This window comes from Pithys albifrons, chromosome 1, assembly GCF_047495875.1.
Source record: "Pithys albifrons albifrons isolate INPA30051 chromosome 1, PitAlb_v1, whole genome shotgun sequence".
In the NCBI taxonomy this organism is placed as follows: Eukaryota; Metazoa; Chordata; class Aves; order Passeriformes; family Thamnophilidae; genus Pithys; species Pithys albifrons.
The window spans coordinates 7545088-7557892 of record NC_092458.1 but is presented as its reverse complement, the minus strand read 5'-3'; the positions used below and the strand labels follow the sequence as shown (position 1 = coordinate 7557892).

Sequence of the window (12805 nt, the reverse complement as noted above, 5' to 3'; positions counted from 1 at the left end):
TACTTTACTTCTTGGTGTAACATTCCGTTGGTGTGCACAAACAAGCTGCAGTACTCAACAGCAAAGCACCTTTCTCAGCTACTAACACAAAGCCATGCAGACAGCAGCTGTCTGCCAGCATTAGTAATCTGACTGGTTCAGAGGGCACAGGACTGTCTCCGGGTCCAAGCTCCCAGCTACGGTGACAGCAGAGGCCATCGATGTGATTTCACACACACAAAACCAACACTTCCTCTCTTCCCCTTTCCCACCAGAACAGCTTTAACAATACCTTAAAAAAGATCAAAATGAAAAAAAGTATTGATGAAGGAAGTGTTTAAGCACTAAAATGATGGCTTCATAGCAGCATTATTATATAGGTCTCATGGTTCATTTAATGCACTTAGAACTGTTTGTACTTTGGACATGAGCAAAGAGTGCACAGCAGAAGAAAGGATTTTCCTTCTACTGCAGCAGGTGGAAGGTGTGTCTCAAATGACACAAGGAGTTGCACAGCTGCTTTGTGATGATGGCAGGTAAATGCTGCTCTCTGCAATCAGACTTGCATTTTCTAAATTTGATAAGCAGTACATTTCAAACCAGGTTTCCCCAAGGAACTACCATACCTACTTTGTTTGCTGCACCTTCAACTTCAGGACAGTCTGATGTGTGGGCACACCAAGCTCTTGTAAATGAGCCTGAGGAATTCCCTAATCACATGCAAGTCTAAGTAGTCTCAAAATAAAAACTGAACAAAACAAAATAAACCCAAAAGCAACAACAAACAAACAACCTCCCTACATACACAAGTCCCCACTAAACACCACCTCTTCATTTCTCAGACATTTAAGAAGAGGGAATAAGCTCGTTCCACTGTATTCACAATTACCTCTAAGGTCTTTGCCTTATCTTCCCTTTTACATTGTAGAGAACTAACACCATTATTTCACTCAACTCTCCTGGCAAGTGCATTCTGAGTGTAAATTAATTAATTTTATGGTACTTTACCTATGATGTCATAGAAGAGCTCATAAAACATCAATTAAGCAAAGTTTTTCTCATAAGGTTTGGGGTGTGTGCTGGACAAAATCTTGGGTCCCCACACTGAATCTTAATATAAAGGTACATATAACATACATACATATACATGTTGGCCTAATAACTCTGCAGTGCTATACAGAAAATATAAATGGTTAAAATGGAAGGCACACACGTAATTTAAAGATAAAACTTTAACAATCTTAACAGTGTAGTACACAAAGAATTCACCTGTTCTCTCTACATCTAAGACATCTTTCAATAATGCTATGTTAAAAATGTTTTTAATAAAACTTTTCATTTGATATGTCCTAGAAATACTACTCATAACTTCACTTTCTTGTGCAATTTCTCTATTTGTTTTTAAACTTGAAAAATCACTGTTTAAAGATATGAACAACAATGAACCATATCTACCTTCCTTCCACTCCCATTTCGCAAAGAAAAGTCAGACTTAATCACAATGATTCAGGAAAGGCATCATCCAAATGAGCTTTAAAGAAGCCAATGTTTAGGATCACAGCCAAGAGGAGGGATGGGTGGGTAAAATGAAAAAAGATGGCCTTTGACACCAAGTTACAGTATTCAAAGATCTTTCTAGACCTCTATCAATGTTAAGTTGTTTCACTGGTCCTTTATTGCTTTCCTTGATCTTTTTCACCATGAATCTAAAAAACACTACAAAATTAAACAGAAATGAGAAGTCTTACTGTATTGCAATACAAAGTTAGTAAGACATGAACGTGCAGGGAAAGTATAAGAAAACAAAAGTAATATTAAAAAATATTTCCTGTGACATGCCCTACTGAATACATTTTGGCCCATTCAGCAGTTCCAAACTCTACATTTCAATGCAGCATTATGTTTAAAATCTTATCTGTTGTGACAGAAGACAGAAGTTGAGAGCTGTGTCAGAGAGCAGGCAAACCAAGCCTAACAGAGCCTTCCTCCAATGTCCCCAATTAACTGCGGCTGTCTGGGATGCCGGCCCAGTGTCAGCAGCACCGGAGTTCAGTTCCCCCGGATCGATACAGCTGAATGAGTCGTGTAGGGGTGCACGCGTTTCAGCCTGAACGGCAGAACTAGCTGAAAGTCCATAGTGGAAAGCTAGCGCTTAATCCCTGTAGCATACAGGTACAGCAGTTGGGCATCGCACTGCAAACTAATCTCTCAAAGAACAAAGGGACGATTAATTTCCTACTACATTGCCAATGTCACCGTATGACAACAGGTAAAACTGCGTAAAATGTCTTCCCACGTAAGGCATTACACTCAGTGTTTCGGTGATGCTGCTCTCAGGTTCGCGCACAGTCCAACAGCATCTCCGCCGCCGTGCGCGAAGCGGGCGGCCTGGGGACACGCAGATGTCGCTGCTGCGGAGCCCCGTTCACGGCCGCCTGCAGCCGCTGACCGGGGGGTGCTCCAGGGCTGCCTCCCAACAGCTGGCGGCTCCTTTTGTTCCCTTCCATCCGTCATTTTCCGCCGGGCACCGCGCCGGGAAGAGGCAGCCGCGGGCAGCGGCGCTCCGGCGACACCCCGGGGCACATCACTCAGCCAAGCCCGCGCCCGGCACCGCTGCTGCCTCGCCCCGCACAGCGGGACAATCCATCCCGCATCCTCCCGCTCCGCGCAGGTGGCGGGCGCTGCCCGCTCCAGGCATCCAGGCGCAGCCTCCTCCCGAAGTGCGCGGGTGACACCTCACGGGTGGCGGTGCCGAGCGCGGCCGCCCCTCGGCTCCAGCGACCCCGCGCCGCGGCCCCGGCGGTGTGCGGGCGGTGCGGGTCAGGGAGGCACAGCCCTCCCGGCCGCCCCGCGCCCTCCGCAGCCTCTCGGAGCGCAACCTGCGCGCCCGGGGCGGAGGTGCCTCCTCTCTCCGCCCGGCCCAGCCCGACCCCACGGCAGCGCCGATGCCCGCGGAGGGCCGTGCTCGGCGGGACGGCGGCGGGGCACGGGAGGGCTCCGGCCCGTGTGAGCCCCGCTCGGACCGCCCGGCCGGCGCCCCGCCACCAACGCCGACCTCTTCGCCTGTCACATGAAAGCAATTACTGCCTCGGCCGGGGGAGGGGAGAAGTTAAAAGCCGTGGGGCGAAGCAGCGGAGGCTGCTGGCGGCCACCTCCCTCCCTCCCTCCCGCCACCCCAGCGGCACACGCAGCCCACCCGGCCCGCAGCACCGCCACCCCCAACTCACCCATTTATGTCGATCTGGGCTTCGCCTGGCAGCGAGAACAGGCGGAAAGTTTGGGGCGGGTGGCCACGGCGAGGGAAGGGGGCGAGGGGCCGCTGACAGATCCGCTCCCTCCTCCGGCGGCCGCCGCGCTCAGCACCCGCCGCAGCGGCCGCGCTGCATCCTGCGGTCAGCGCCGCGGCTCCCTCGGCGTGCGGGGACGGAAAATACACAGAAACCGGGCGAAAGAAGGGGCTCAGCCCTCCGCTGCTGCAGCCGACCGGGTCCCCGTCGCCGGCGGGCACAGCAGCGCAGGGACACAGCGCCCGGAGGGTCGAGCCGCGGGACGGGCGGGGCGTGCGGTGGGCGCGGGCTCGGAGCGCGGGCAGCTCCGCGGCCGTGGCGCTGCCGTGCCGGGCTGTGCTGAGCTGTGCCGGGCTGTGCCGTGCCGGGAGAGCCGCTCCGGCTCCGGCTCCGCGCTGCGGGAAGTGTCGCGAGACTGCGCCAGAGCCGCTGCGCCGCCTCGGGCCGCGGGAGCGGCGGGGAAGGAGGGCGGGGAGCGGGGGAGGGAGCGGAGCCGCGGCCCCGGCGGGCGCAGGGGCGGCGGGGAAGGGGTGGCTCCTCATCGTCCTCCTTCCCTCCCTCTCGGCGGCCGAGCACAGGGCGGGGCAGGGGCGCGCCCGATGCGGGCGCGGGGAGAGGCACGGGCGGCACCTGGGACTCCTGCCATGCACCTGCCCCGGAGCCGTGCGCGGTCCTGCCCTGGGGCTGTCTGTGCCCAGCACCGCCACAGGTGCCCCTCGCCTCGCCCCGGCCACACCCCAGCCTTCCCCCGCACCTTGCAGGTGTGGCTTTGCCGGCGTGGAGAGAAGGAAGGAAGCAGGGAGGAAAAGACAGACAGACAAATAAGAGATGAAGAGTGCCGGGGGGGTGGTGGTGGTGTTTCACTAAAACGAAAAGAGTCGCAGAGAAGGAGTAATGGTTCGCACCGCAGGAAGATGCGAAACCCCTTTTCCAGTAACAGTGAGGGAAAGGGCGATCAGTGACTGGGCAGAGATCAGGGTCATGTCTGCACAGAAAGGCGCCGGATGAGCAAGGTTTTTCCTTAGGAAAAAACCTACACTAGAAGCAGAGAACCACAGGTTAAAAATCTGGTATAAAAGGTAGAGTACAGGTAACATTTTACAGCATCCTTACTATTAATAAAATGTTAAGGAAAAAAAAAAGGCTATTCTAAGCTCAGGGAGTTAATTTGTGTATGAAGACAAAACTGCCCCTAGTATAAAGGATAGTAACATTTTTGTACTTCTCTACTCCCTGCACAACAGAATTTATTTTAAATAAAGGGGATTTTTTACCCTGAAAATGACAACATTAAGAACTACTGATTCAGTGAATTATTTATAAGTAAAAATTTTGTGAAAACATTTATTGTCTGTAGAAACAAAATTTACATTTATTTTATATAAACTATGTTAAACATACATATAAACATACCTACATCTTACTATATATACTTATGAAGGAGGCTTTTAGATATGGGATAACATTGTCAAAAGCACCGTTGTTGACTCAAAGACTACAGACTTAAACTGCATCTGCATTAAACTCCAGCTTCAGTAGTTTAAAAATGTCATTTCTTATCCACACTTAGAAATAATTACATTAAAGGCTTCTAACAGTGTTTGCATATGTGCATACATGTGCACATACACACATTAGACAGTCCGTGTGAAACTACAGCATTAAATAACGTCAACAATCTATTCCTTAGAAGTGGACATTACTTCCCCTCATTCAACTGGGGGTAAAAAAGTCCTGCTATTCTTAAAACAAAACAATGAGGCTTTTTTTTACTCCATGAAGAACATACTTGAACAACAAATGTTTCCACCCTGTCTTTTCCCCTCAATAATAAAGACATAAGAGAAGCTAGTCACAAAATGAAACCCATCTACTACATTATTTACAGAAAATGAAATATTAAAAAGACACGAGATTTTAGGCTGCTTTGACAAAATTCAGAGCAATGAACAGTGAGCAGAAGAAAACTGTATTGAAGTGGCAGGCAGCACAGAGCTATTAAACCACGTGGCTAAATACCTACTCAAAATCCCTCCAACAAAAACCATCAGGCACAGAAGGAAGGGGCAGGTGTTATGACAGTAAGTTTTCTCTGATCTTGACACTGAAAATTTACACTCACAAAGCTTAAAACAGAACACACTTAAGTGTTCATGTCTATCCTTAAGGTCTATTAAGGAGTCAATTGTTACAAGGAGGCTTTCAAAGATCTTGAAATGGCTTTTATTACTTCTTTCCTTCATAAGGAGGCTGAAGAACTCCTTATCTTCAAATTCTGCAGCAATGGAATCAAGTCTGTCAAGGGTCAGAGTTTTGTGCAGGAACATCCTCTTTTCAGATTCATTAGGATGCAAGTCTGAAGTCTTTCTTTTAGAGGGCTCTCCCATAAAGAACATTGTAGACTGCTGTTCAGATGCTTCAAGAAAGGCAAGAGGCATGTTTCTAACACAGCATGGGAAAAGCCTTCCTTTCAGAAAGCAGGGAAATTAAAGAACACCCTCCATTTACAGTCTTCTAAAGTGAATACTGAGAAATCAGTCTCTCTTTGTTATGAACTTTAATCATCTTCTCCAAGCAACTTCAACTATCCATTTCCAAGACAAGGCAGAAAATGACCTTCCAATGCATAACAAGCAAGTTTTGAGAACTCTGCCCTTTATAATGCCACAAAAGTGTAATCTTGGGGGTTTGTTCTGTTTTTAAAGCAACCAAGTTCATTTAAAGAAAACTCAGCATTTCCCCCTGAGGACCTAGAGAAGAAGGCAGCAGGTAAAACTGTTACACAACAGGCGATTGATCAGCTGAATTTACTCTCAACCTCTGCTATCAGTTACCCGAGTTATGTCCAGGTCTCAAGACCATCTAAATCCATCAGGTTAAATGATTTCGAACACAGGAGCAATTATTACAGTTAAGGCAGGCTTGTAGAAGCCATGCAACGTGTTGCTTCTTACTAGCCCCAGAATTTTGTTACCTTTGTGAACTCACTCATCACAAAGTTTAAGATAAGGATTCTAACAAATTTATGCAGAGGTCAAATGGATCAGCAATATAATTGCGAACATCAAAGCAACTTAGTATTTCAGACACCTAACAGGAAGACTTTAGTCATATTAAACCCATTGCATTTTGGACAGCAATTAAAAAAAACAATTTCACACATGTGAACGACTGAGAATGACATGAACATTTAACAGCCATTTCAAGCGAAACAAAAGAAAGGTAATTCACATTTCTATTTTCAAAGTATAAAACAAAGCTAGAAAGCTCTTTCGAACAATCACATTTTTAACTTGCCCTTCCAATGTAAATGCAGTGACTTTACTAATAAAAGAGTCACTGTTTTCCTACTGAGGCTTACAGCTTGTTTAAAGTAAACAGTTATTTTAACAAGAACTGTTATCAGTCCATGATCCCATCAGAAAGAATGCAATAACCAAGATTTCACTGAAGTCTTTGTACAGGTGTTTTCTACAATGCAGTCACAATACAGAAAGGCACAAAGTTATTCAAGTAAATTGACCTTTCTTCTACTTAACACCTTTTCTTGTGCCTTCAAAACCCAGTAAGTAACTTTGATACATTGCTCTCAACCAAATACTATATTCCAGTACAACAGAATTTTCTGTGCTAAAATAAATAAATAATCTGCTTTGGGTATGGGTATACAGACACAAGTCTTTGTAATTCAGAAAGATAAACCTACATAGCAATGTCTCACACCAGATATCAGAGTAGATGCTTCCAGCACCTAAGGCATGAATTTTTATAAAATTCATATATTTCTATATGCATTTTATAAAATAAGGGAAGTTTTATCAGAACAGAATTCCAAATAACTGAAGTAAACAATGTGATTTGAGCAAATGGTATCACTTTACATAAAAGCTTAACCAATTGAAAGAGTGACTACATTTCATATTACATTCTTTTTGGGGTGGACAAAGGGCAGGAAGCAAACTAAAGTCAACAAACGTGTCAAAACCGCCTCAAACTTCTTTGCAATATGTTGGTCACAGTTGTAGAAATAAAGCATAAAGCTAAACTGTTACAGTACAAAGCAAATTAGAAATGCCTAGTCATGCATAGCTAAAATAAGAAAGCACAAAATCAGGAGTCAGTCACACATTTAAAACTGGTTAAAGCAGCATTAACTGACTGAAGTCTGACTACTTCAGCATTACTTCCAAGCAGTGTTAGCAAAACTGCCATATCAGAAGTTTCTTCATGTATCCACTTTTCCCATTTGCTCAACAAGGAGTTCACTTCCAGGCTTTAGTAAGAACACTGCAGGAAGCTTAGAGACACAGTAGCATCCTGTTGAGTAAGACAATACAGCTTCAGTAGTTCGTCCATTATATGGTTTCACTTCTTACATCTTTTACAGTGCAAATTCCGAAGTTGGGTGAAAGGCTTGTTGGCTTGAGGGTAAACCTGCCCCCATCTGTGGGGCATGTGCAGTGCTCCCCTGCCAGCAGGCTGATCAGAGCTGCAGTTACTCCACATTGGCTTTGGATTGACTCAACCTGCTGTTTCAATGCCTTATTTCCATCTCCCAGTAAATTTACACAGGGTGATTCCAGATTCACCACTGACAGTATAACCAAAACCCCACTTTCTTATCTGCAGAAACTTGTCTGCCTCTGTTTGGCCAGGGAATTTCTTTCCTTTCACTTCCTATTTTGTGTGTGCATGTCAAACCTACTGAAAAACTAGTTAAATCATTAATGATTGTTATTTAAACTGAAAACCTGTGTTTTAGAAACAAACCATCTGTTATTGTTGAACAACCACAACATGAATGAATGTTGCACACTTCCTGCCTTAATCCCTATGAACACTAAGCAGTGCACCCCATGAACTGAAGATCTTCAGTGACACTATTTTAGCTGTTCTGAGCCATAACTACATTTCCAAATAGACTGTCTACTGAAGGCATTGTGGGGAAAAAAAACATTACAAAAAAGCATGCAGAAATCACATCCTGACTTTCCACCCAAAAAACAAGTTTTCTCTGAACATACCTCTAACCCATTATTTGAATTCTGATCTCTTAGCCATAACAGAGACTAACTAGACTGCACTCTGTATGGCTAACACATCTTGCAAATTATGGAAATACATTAGCCTGCATGTTTTATGTATATTGTGAACAACTTCCTTCTTAAAAAAGAACATCCCTTAAAACTACGTGCTACACATCTTTAATTCACCGTCAGCGAAATGTCCAAGCAAACCTGTAACACCTACACTCAACCCTACCATAGATTATGCATTAAGGCAAAGGCTACAAACAGGAAATAAACACAATATTGTTTACAGCTGCTTATGAAACAGGACTGGCTATTGGAGTTTCCCACACAGCCCAACAATATTGCAGTGGGGTAAACTTCAGAGAAATCACTGGCATCTTGAACCAAGTTACAAGCCATCTGCATTTAAAGCAGCTTCAGTTATGAACAGTTTGCTAGAAGACATGCTTTTAAAAACTTGCAAGATTTTTTTTTCTTGTAATTAGATACTTCAGGCCCCAATTTCAGAATCCAGGAAGTCACCAAATCATTTGTGACAAAAAAAGAATAGAGAAATGTGGCTCAGTCAAGAATCTCATACACCAAAATGTAATGAGACAGAATAATTCTGAATACAGACCAACTAATCCTTTAACAAACCCAAGCATGCTTTCAGTGCAGTTATAAGCTACTGCTACAATACTTTACAAACCTCCTCATTACCATTCATTTTAATCAAATGCTGAAAGTTGTCCCAACATTCTAACAATTTACAAATGTACATATCAGAAACCCAAGTTTATTATTAAACTAAAGTAATACAAAATACTGTTTTATGGAAGTGACTGAACAGAGGTGTAAAATCTATTGCACAACCTAAAAGGTCATTACTTGGAAAATCCTGAGCTAATGTGCTATTACCAAACAATTCAGGCACTTTTTTTTCCTTTTTATTGTTACATAAGCAATAAACTTCCAACATATAAACCTCTGGGTATGACAACTGAAGTTTCACCTGTAACAACATGCTTAGAGAAAAAGTATTAAATAAATAAGACTCCCTTCAATGACTTCCTTACTTGAGACTGGTATGCAAAAGGAACTACAGGTACACACTACGATGTTTCAGTTGAATGGTGTACGTTAAAAGCAATTATTAAAACTGTAAAAAAGTTCTGCAGCATTCAAAATAAAGTTATTTTTTAATCAAGAAAGTTACAGCATTAGTTCCTTTATCTTATTTTAAGTCTTGACAAAGTTGTCAAAAACCAAACAGATGCTCCCTTTGCTGTGTTATCTATTTCAACTTCAGGATTGCAGTTCAGTTCAGGTTTCTGTTGCAATATTTAGACTTCCCTACACAGAGAAAGAACACAATTACTGTCAAGTTGTAACAGCAGAAAAACCCACCCAACTTTCATAAGTATTGTATTGTAGTATGTAACATGCAAGATCCTTTCAATTATGGATTGAAACTGCACAGTTGTAAAGACTGTACTGTAAAGGATGCATATGCATTATTATTTCAAATGAAGTGAAATAAAGATGTTCAGGCCAGTTTAACAAATCTCAACTAGTTTAATAGTTACAAGAAGCAAAATGCTAGAATTTGAGGAAGGGTTTTTGTTTTTAAGCATTAGCCAACCAGCAACCATTATGCTGTTAAGAAAATGGTTGTCGTATTTATTCTTCAGGATTTATTTTACTTTAACTAAAACATACTCAAACTCATCAGACCTAAAAAAGAAAAAAAATCAAAATTCAGAACTCGTTATGATTCTCTGATTCAAATCATAATATCTACTAGCCAGATAGAAGAACACTGGAAATTATTGGGAAAAGCTCACTACAATAAAATTGTAACACTCCCATACCCATTTTACAAGGTAATGATTTTGAGGGAAAAAAAATTCTCCATCCATTTTCCACTAATTCCAATTCAATTTAGCCTTCAGAGATAAAACTTCTCAGAGCACATATAAGAGGTATTTGCTTCAGTAACAAGTGAGCCATTTACCTTGTCCCAGGTGCTTGGTTTTCTATTGTGTGTGTTTGTTTAAGGGCTTGGGGGCACTTTTTCTGCCCCTACTGGGCTGTAAACTTGAGCTTTTTTGAGAACAGCTGTAAGAACCTGTGCTCTAAGGTGCTTCTGGTGCTCCAAGAGCTGAACTCTAATCCAGCTACAAATGCTTACTTATGCAAGTGTATTAACTTGTAACTGGATGGACACGGAATTACAAAACAAGAATTCGCATGGGAACACAGAACTGCAAGGGGCTGTGTGGGTCATCTAATCCAACTCTCTGATGTCATGAGTAACTTTATACTACTTTGATCATATTTGATCAATTCTAAAAAGGAATTTAGAATGTTTTAACTACCAATCCTCACAAAAGCTGTAACATTTTATATGGCTGCAGTTCAAGATTATTGTTGTCCCATACACACCACAAACCAAAACATTGTACAACAGATATGCCTATTTCAGCTTAGGTTTATCAAACCATTTTACACAGACATTATATAGGGTAGGATGTTTTATTCAGAGCAGCACCCCAGTGTGTGATTTAAAGCACATGATTAATTTAAGGTAACATAACAAAGAGGGGAAGAACACAGATTTATAAAAAGTTATTAATACCCTTCAGTTTGACTTAAAGCCACAGCCTAAGAGGACAATTTTTTTCACAGAGGGCCACTGTCTTGTCTGTCAGTAGGAAGAGAGATCAACTGAGCTCAAGGAAAGAATACTGCAACTGAGGCAACCACAGAACTTCAGAGGCCACCTCTGATTTGCAGTTACCCAAAGCCAGCTTCAGCAAGTTTCCATAGAATAAACATGGAGGAAACGGGAGTGGACAATCAAGTTTGCCTGTAAAGTACAAAGAGCCAATATTCCAGAAAAACCCACCCAAGTTATTCCACAGGAATTTAAAAATTGAAATGGATCTTATGAATATGTGTATTTTATAAATGGCTTAGTGGAAAATAAATTAACGCAACTTACCTTTTCTTTCCTCAAAAATCCATCTCTGAATTTGTTAGTAGTAAATCCCCTTGCACCAACAGAACGTAACCGCTGGTACTTCGCCTGGATATATAAACCCTTCTGTACTAAGCCCGACCTGTAATGGGGCTGCAAACGGCCATCTGCAAAGTTGCTCTGTAATGGTGGGGGATGGGAGAAAAAAAATGCGCATAATGAGGGCACCAAAACTCACAAGTTCATATTTGCAGTTATACACACGTCAAACCAACAGTACCCAGTGACAGAAGAGCATCCTTGCATGTGCACACCCTCTGCCTTTACTGTTCCTCAGACCATCAGCTACCATGTGGCTTGAAGAGCTGCTGTACTGCTCTTTAAAACATCTGAAATTATTGTACAGCATTTTAACTTTTTTTTTCCATCTTTAATGAAAGGCACACCACCTCAACAAAAAAACCTTAAGACACCTCTTCAGAACAACTAACAAATTCAGTGATGTCAAGCTTGCCTAGGTACATGTGTTGAGTCTAAAGAGTCACACTAACAGAAGTCAGCATTTATGTGTTTTCCTATTGTTTAAGGTCTTACAGTCTGAACAGACATGCATTGCTCTATGCCTTTTGATACCTTCAGACTGGAATGCTGTAAACTAACCTAGTGTGGGACTAACAGTGGAGGCCACAGAGATACCGAAAGATTTAAAGGTGAATGGCATTATAAATACACAGAGAGAATATAGAAAGATCAACACTGACCACAGCAGTTAAACTTAGAAAAAGATTTTTATTACTAAGGACTCAGACATTCAACAAAATAGGTCGTAAAAATCTTTGGAGTAAGAAAAACTGTCAATTTCTTACAGCTTTGCACTACTGCCACTGGGAGTTTTCCAACAATGTCCTGACATAAAGCATTCATTTATACTTTCATCTTTTAGTTTTTCCACCCCCTCCAAATTTAAACAATGGTTTTTCAGCTAAAAACAGAGCAAACCTGATCATATAAATTCTTGTCTTTTACAAACACCCCTGAAGGGCAGGAGAACATGAAATGTATCACAGAAATAGCCCTTCTTGAACATGACAATTACTTTAGTGAAACTGGTCTCCTTTTGACAGAGTAAGGATCACTTAAAAAAAAAACAAAACCACATGCTCTGAGGTTGCAGTAACTTCAGTACCAGTTTTTCCACTGTGGTGGGTGAACAGCTAAGAAATGACTGTACAGGACAGAGGTTTCTTTATGCAAATGCAGAGGTTTAATTATTTCCCAAGTCATTTCACCCATCTACTTTGTAGGACATAACTGAGAAGCTGCCCCATCATTCCCCCAGGCTTACTCTGATGGAGGACACTTGCAGAAGGTTATTAAATGCCAAGGCCTTTCCTGAAGAGTATCAGAGTTCAGGATCAAAAAATTTACGTGCACTTGGCTGTACTAAGTGGGTATATGCCTACCAGAGGGAAAACTGAAGGGCAAATTTAATGCTGGATTAATGCTCTGAACACATCTAAGACTAAAAGTTCCTGTTTCCCCCA

General features: G+C 42.7%; 2 protein-coding genes across 4 annotated transcripts in view; both read right to left on the bottom strand.

The window, feature by feature from the left end:
- The window catches only part of SH3KBP1 (SH3 domain containing kinase binding protein 1), a 227750-nt gene extending 224064 nt beyond the window's left edge, over window positions 1–3686 (bottom strand). The window contains exon 1 of the mRNA XM_071553835.1: window positions 3207–3686. Within this exon, the coding sequence (XP_071409936.1) occupies window positions 3207–3210 (4 nt within the window). The 5' untranslated portion in view covers window positions 3211–3686. The remainder of the gene's footprint in view (window positions 1–3206) is intronic.
- An 899-nt stretch (window positions 3687–4585) lies between these two features.
- Window positions 4586–12805, bottom strand: part of BCLAF3 (BCLAF1 and THRAP3 family member 3) — a 39157-nt gene continuing 30937 nt past the window's right edge. For 2 of the 3 annotated variants that reach the window (XM_071553422.1, XM_071553606.1), the window contains 2 exons: window positions 11286–11441; window positions 9469–9634 (listed from right to left, as the gene is read on the bottom strand). In XM_071553422.1, the coding sequence (XP_071409523.1) occupies window positions 9605–9634; window positions 11286–11441 (186 nt within the window). In that variant the 3' untranslated portion in view covers window positions 9469–9604. Of the gene's footprint in view, window positions 7584–9468; window positions 9635–11285; window positions 11442–12805 lie in introns of those variants that run through there. The other variant, XM_071553514.1, reaches the window with a different exon arrangement.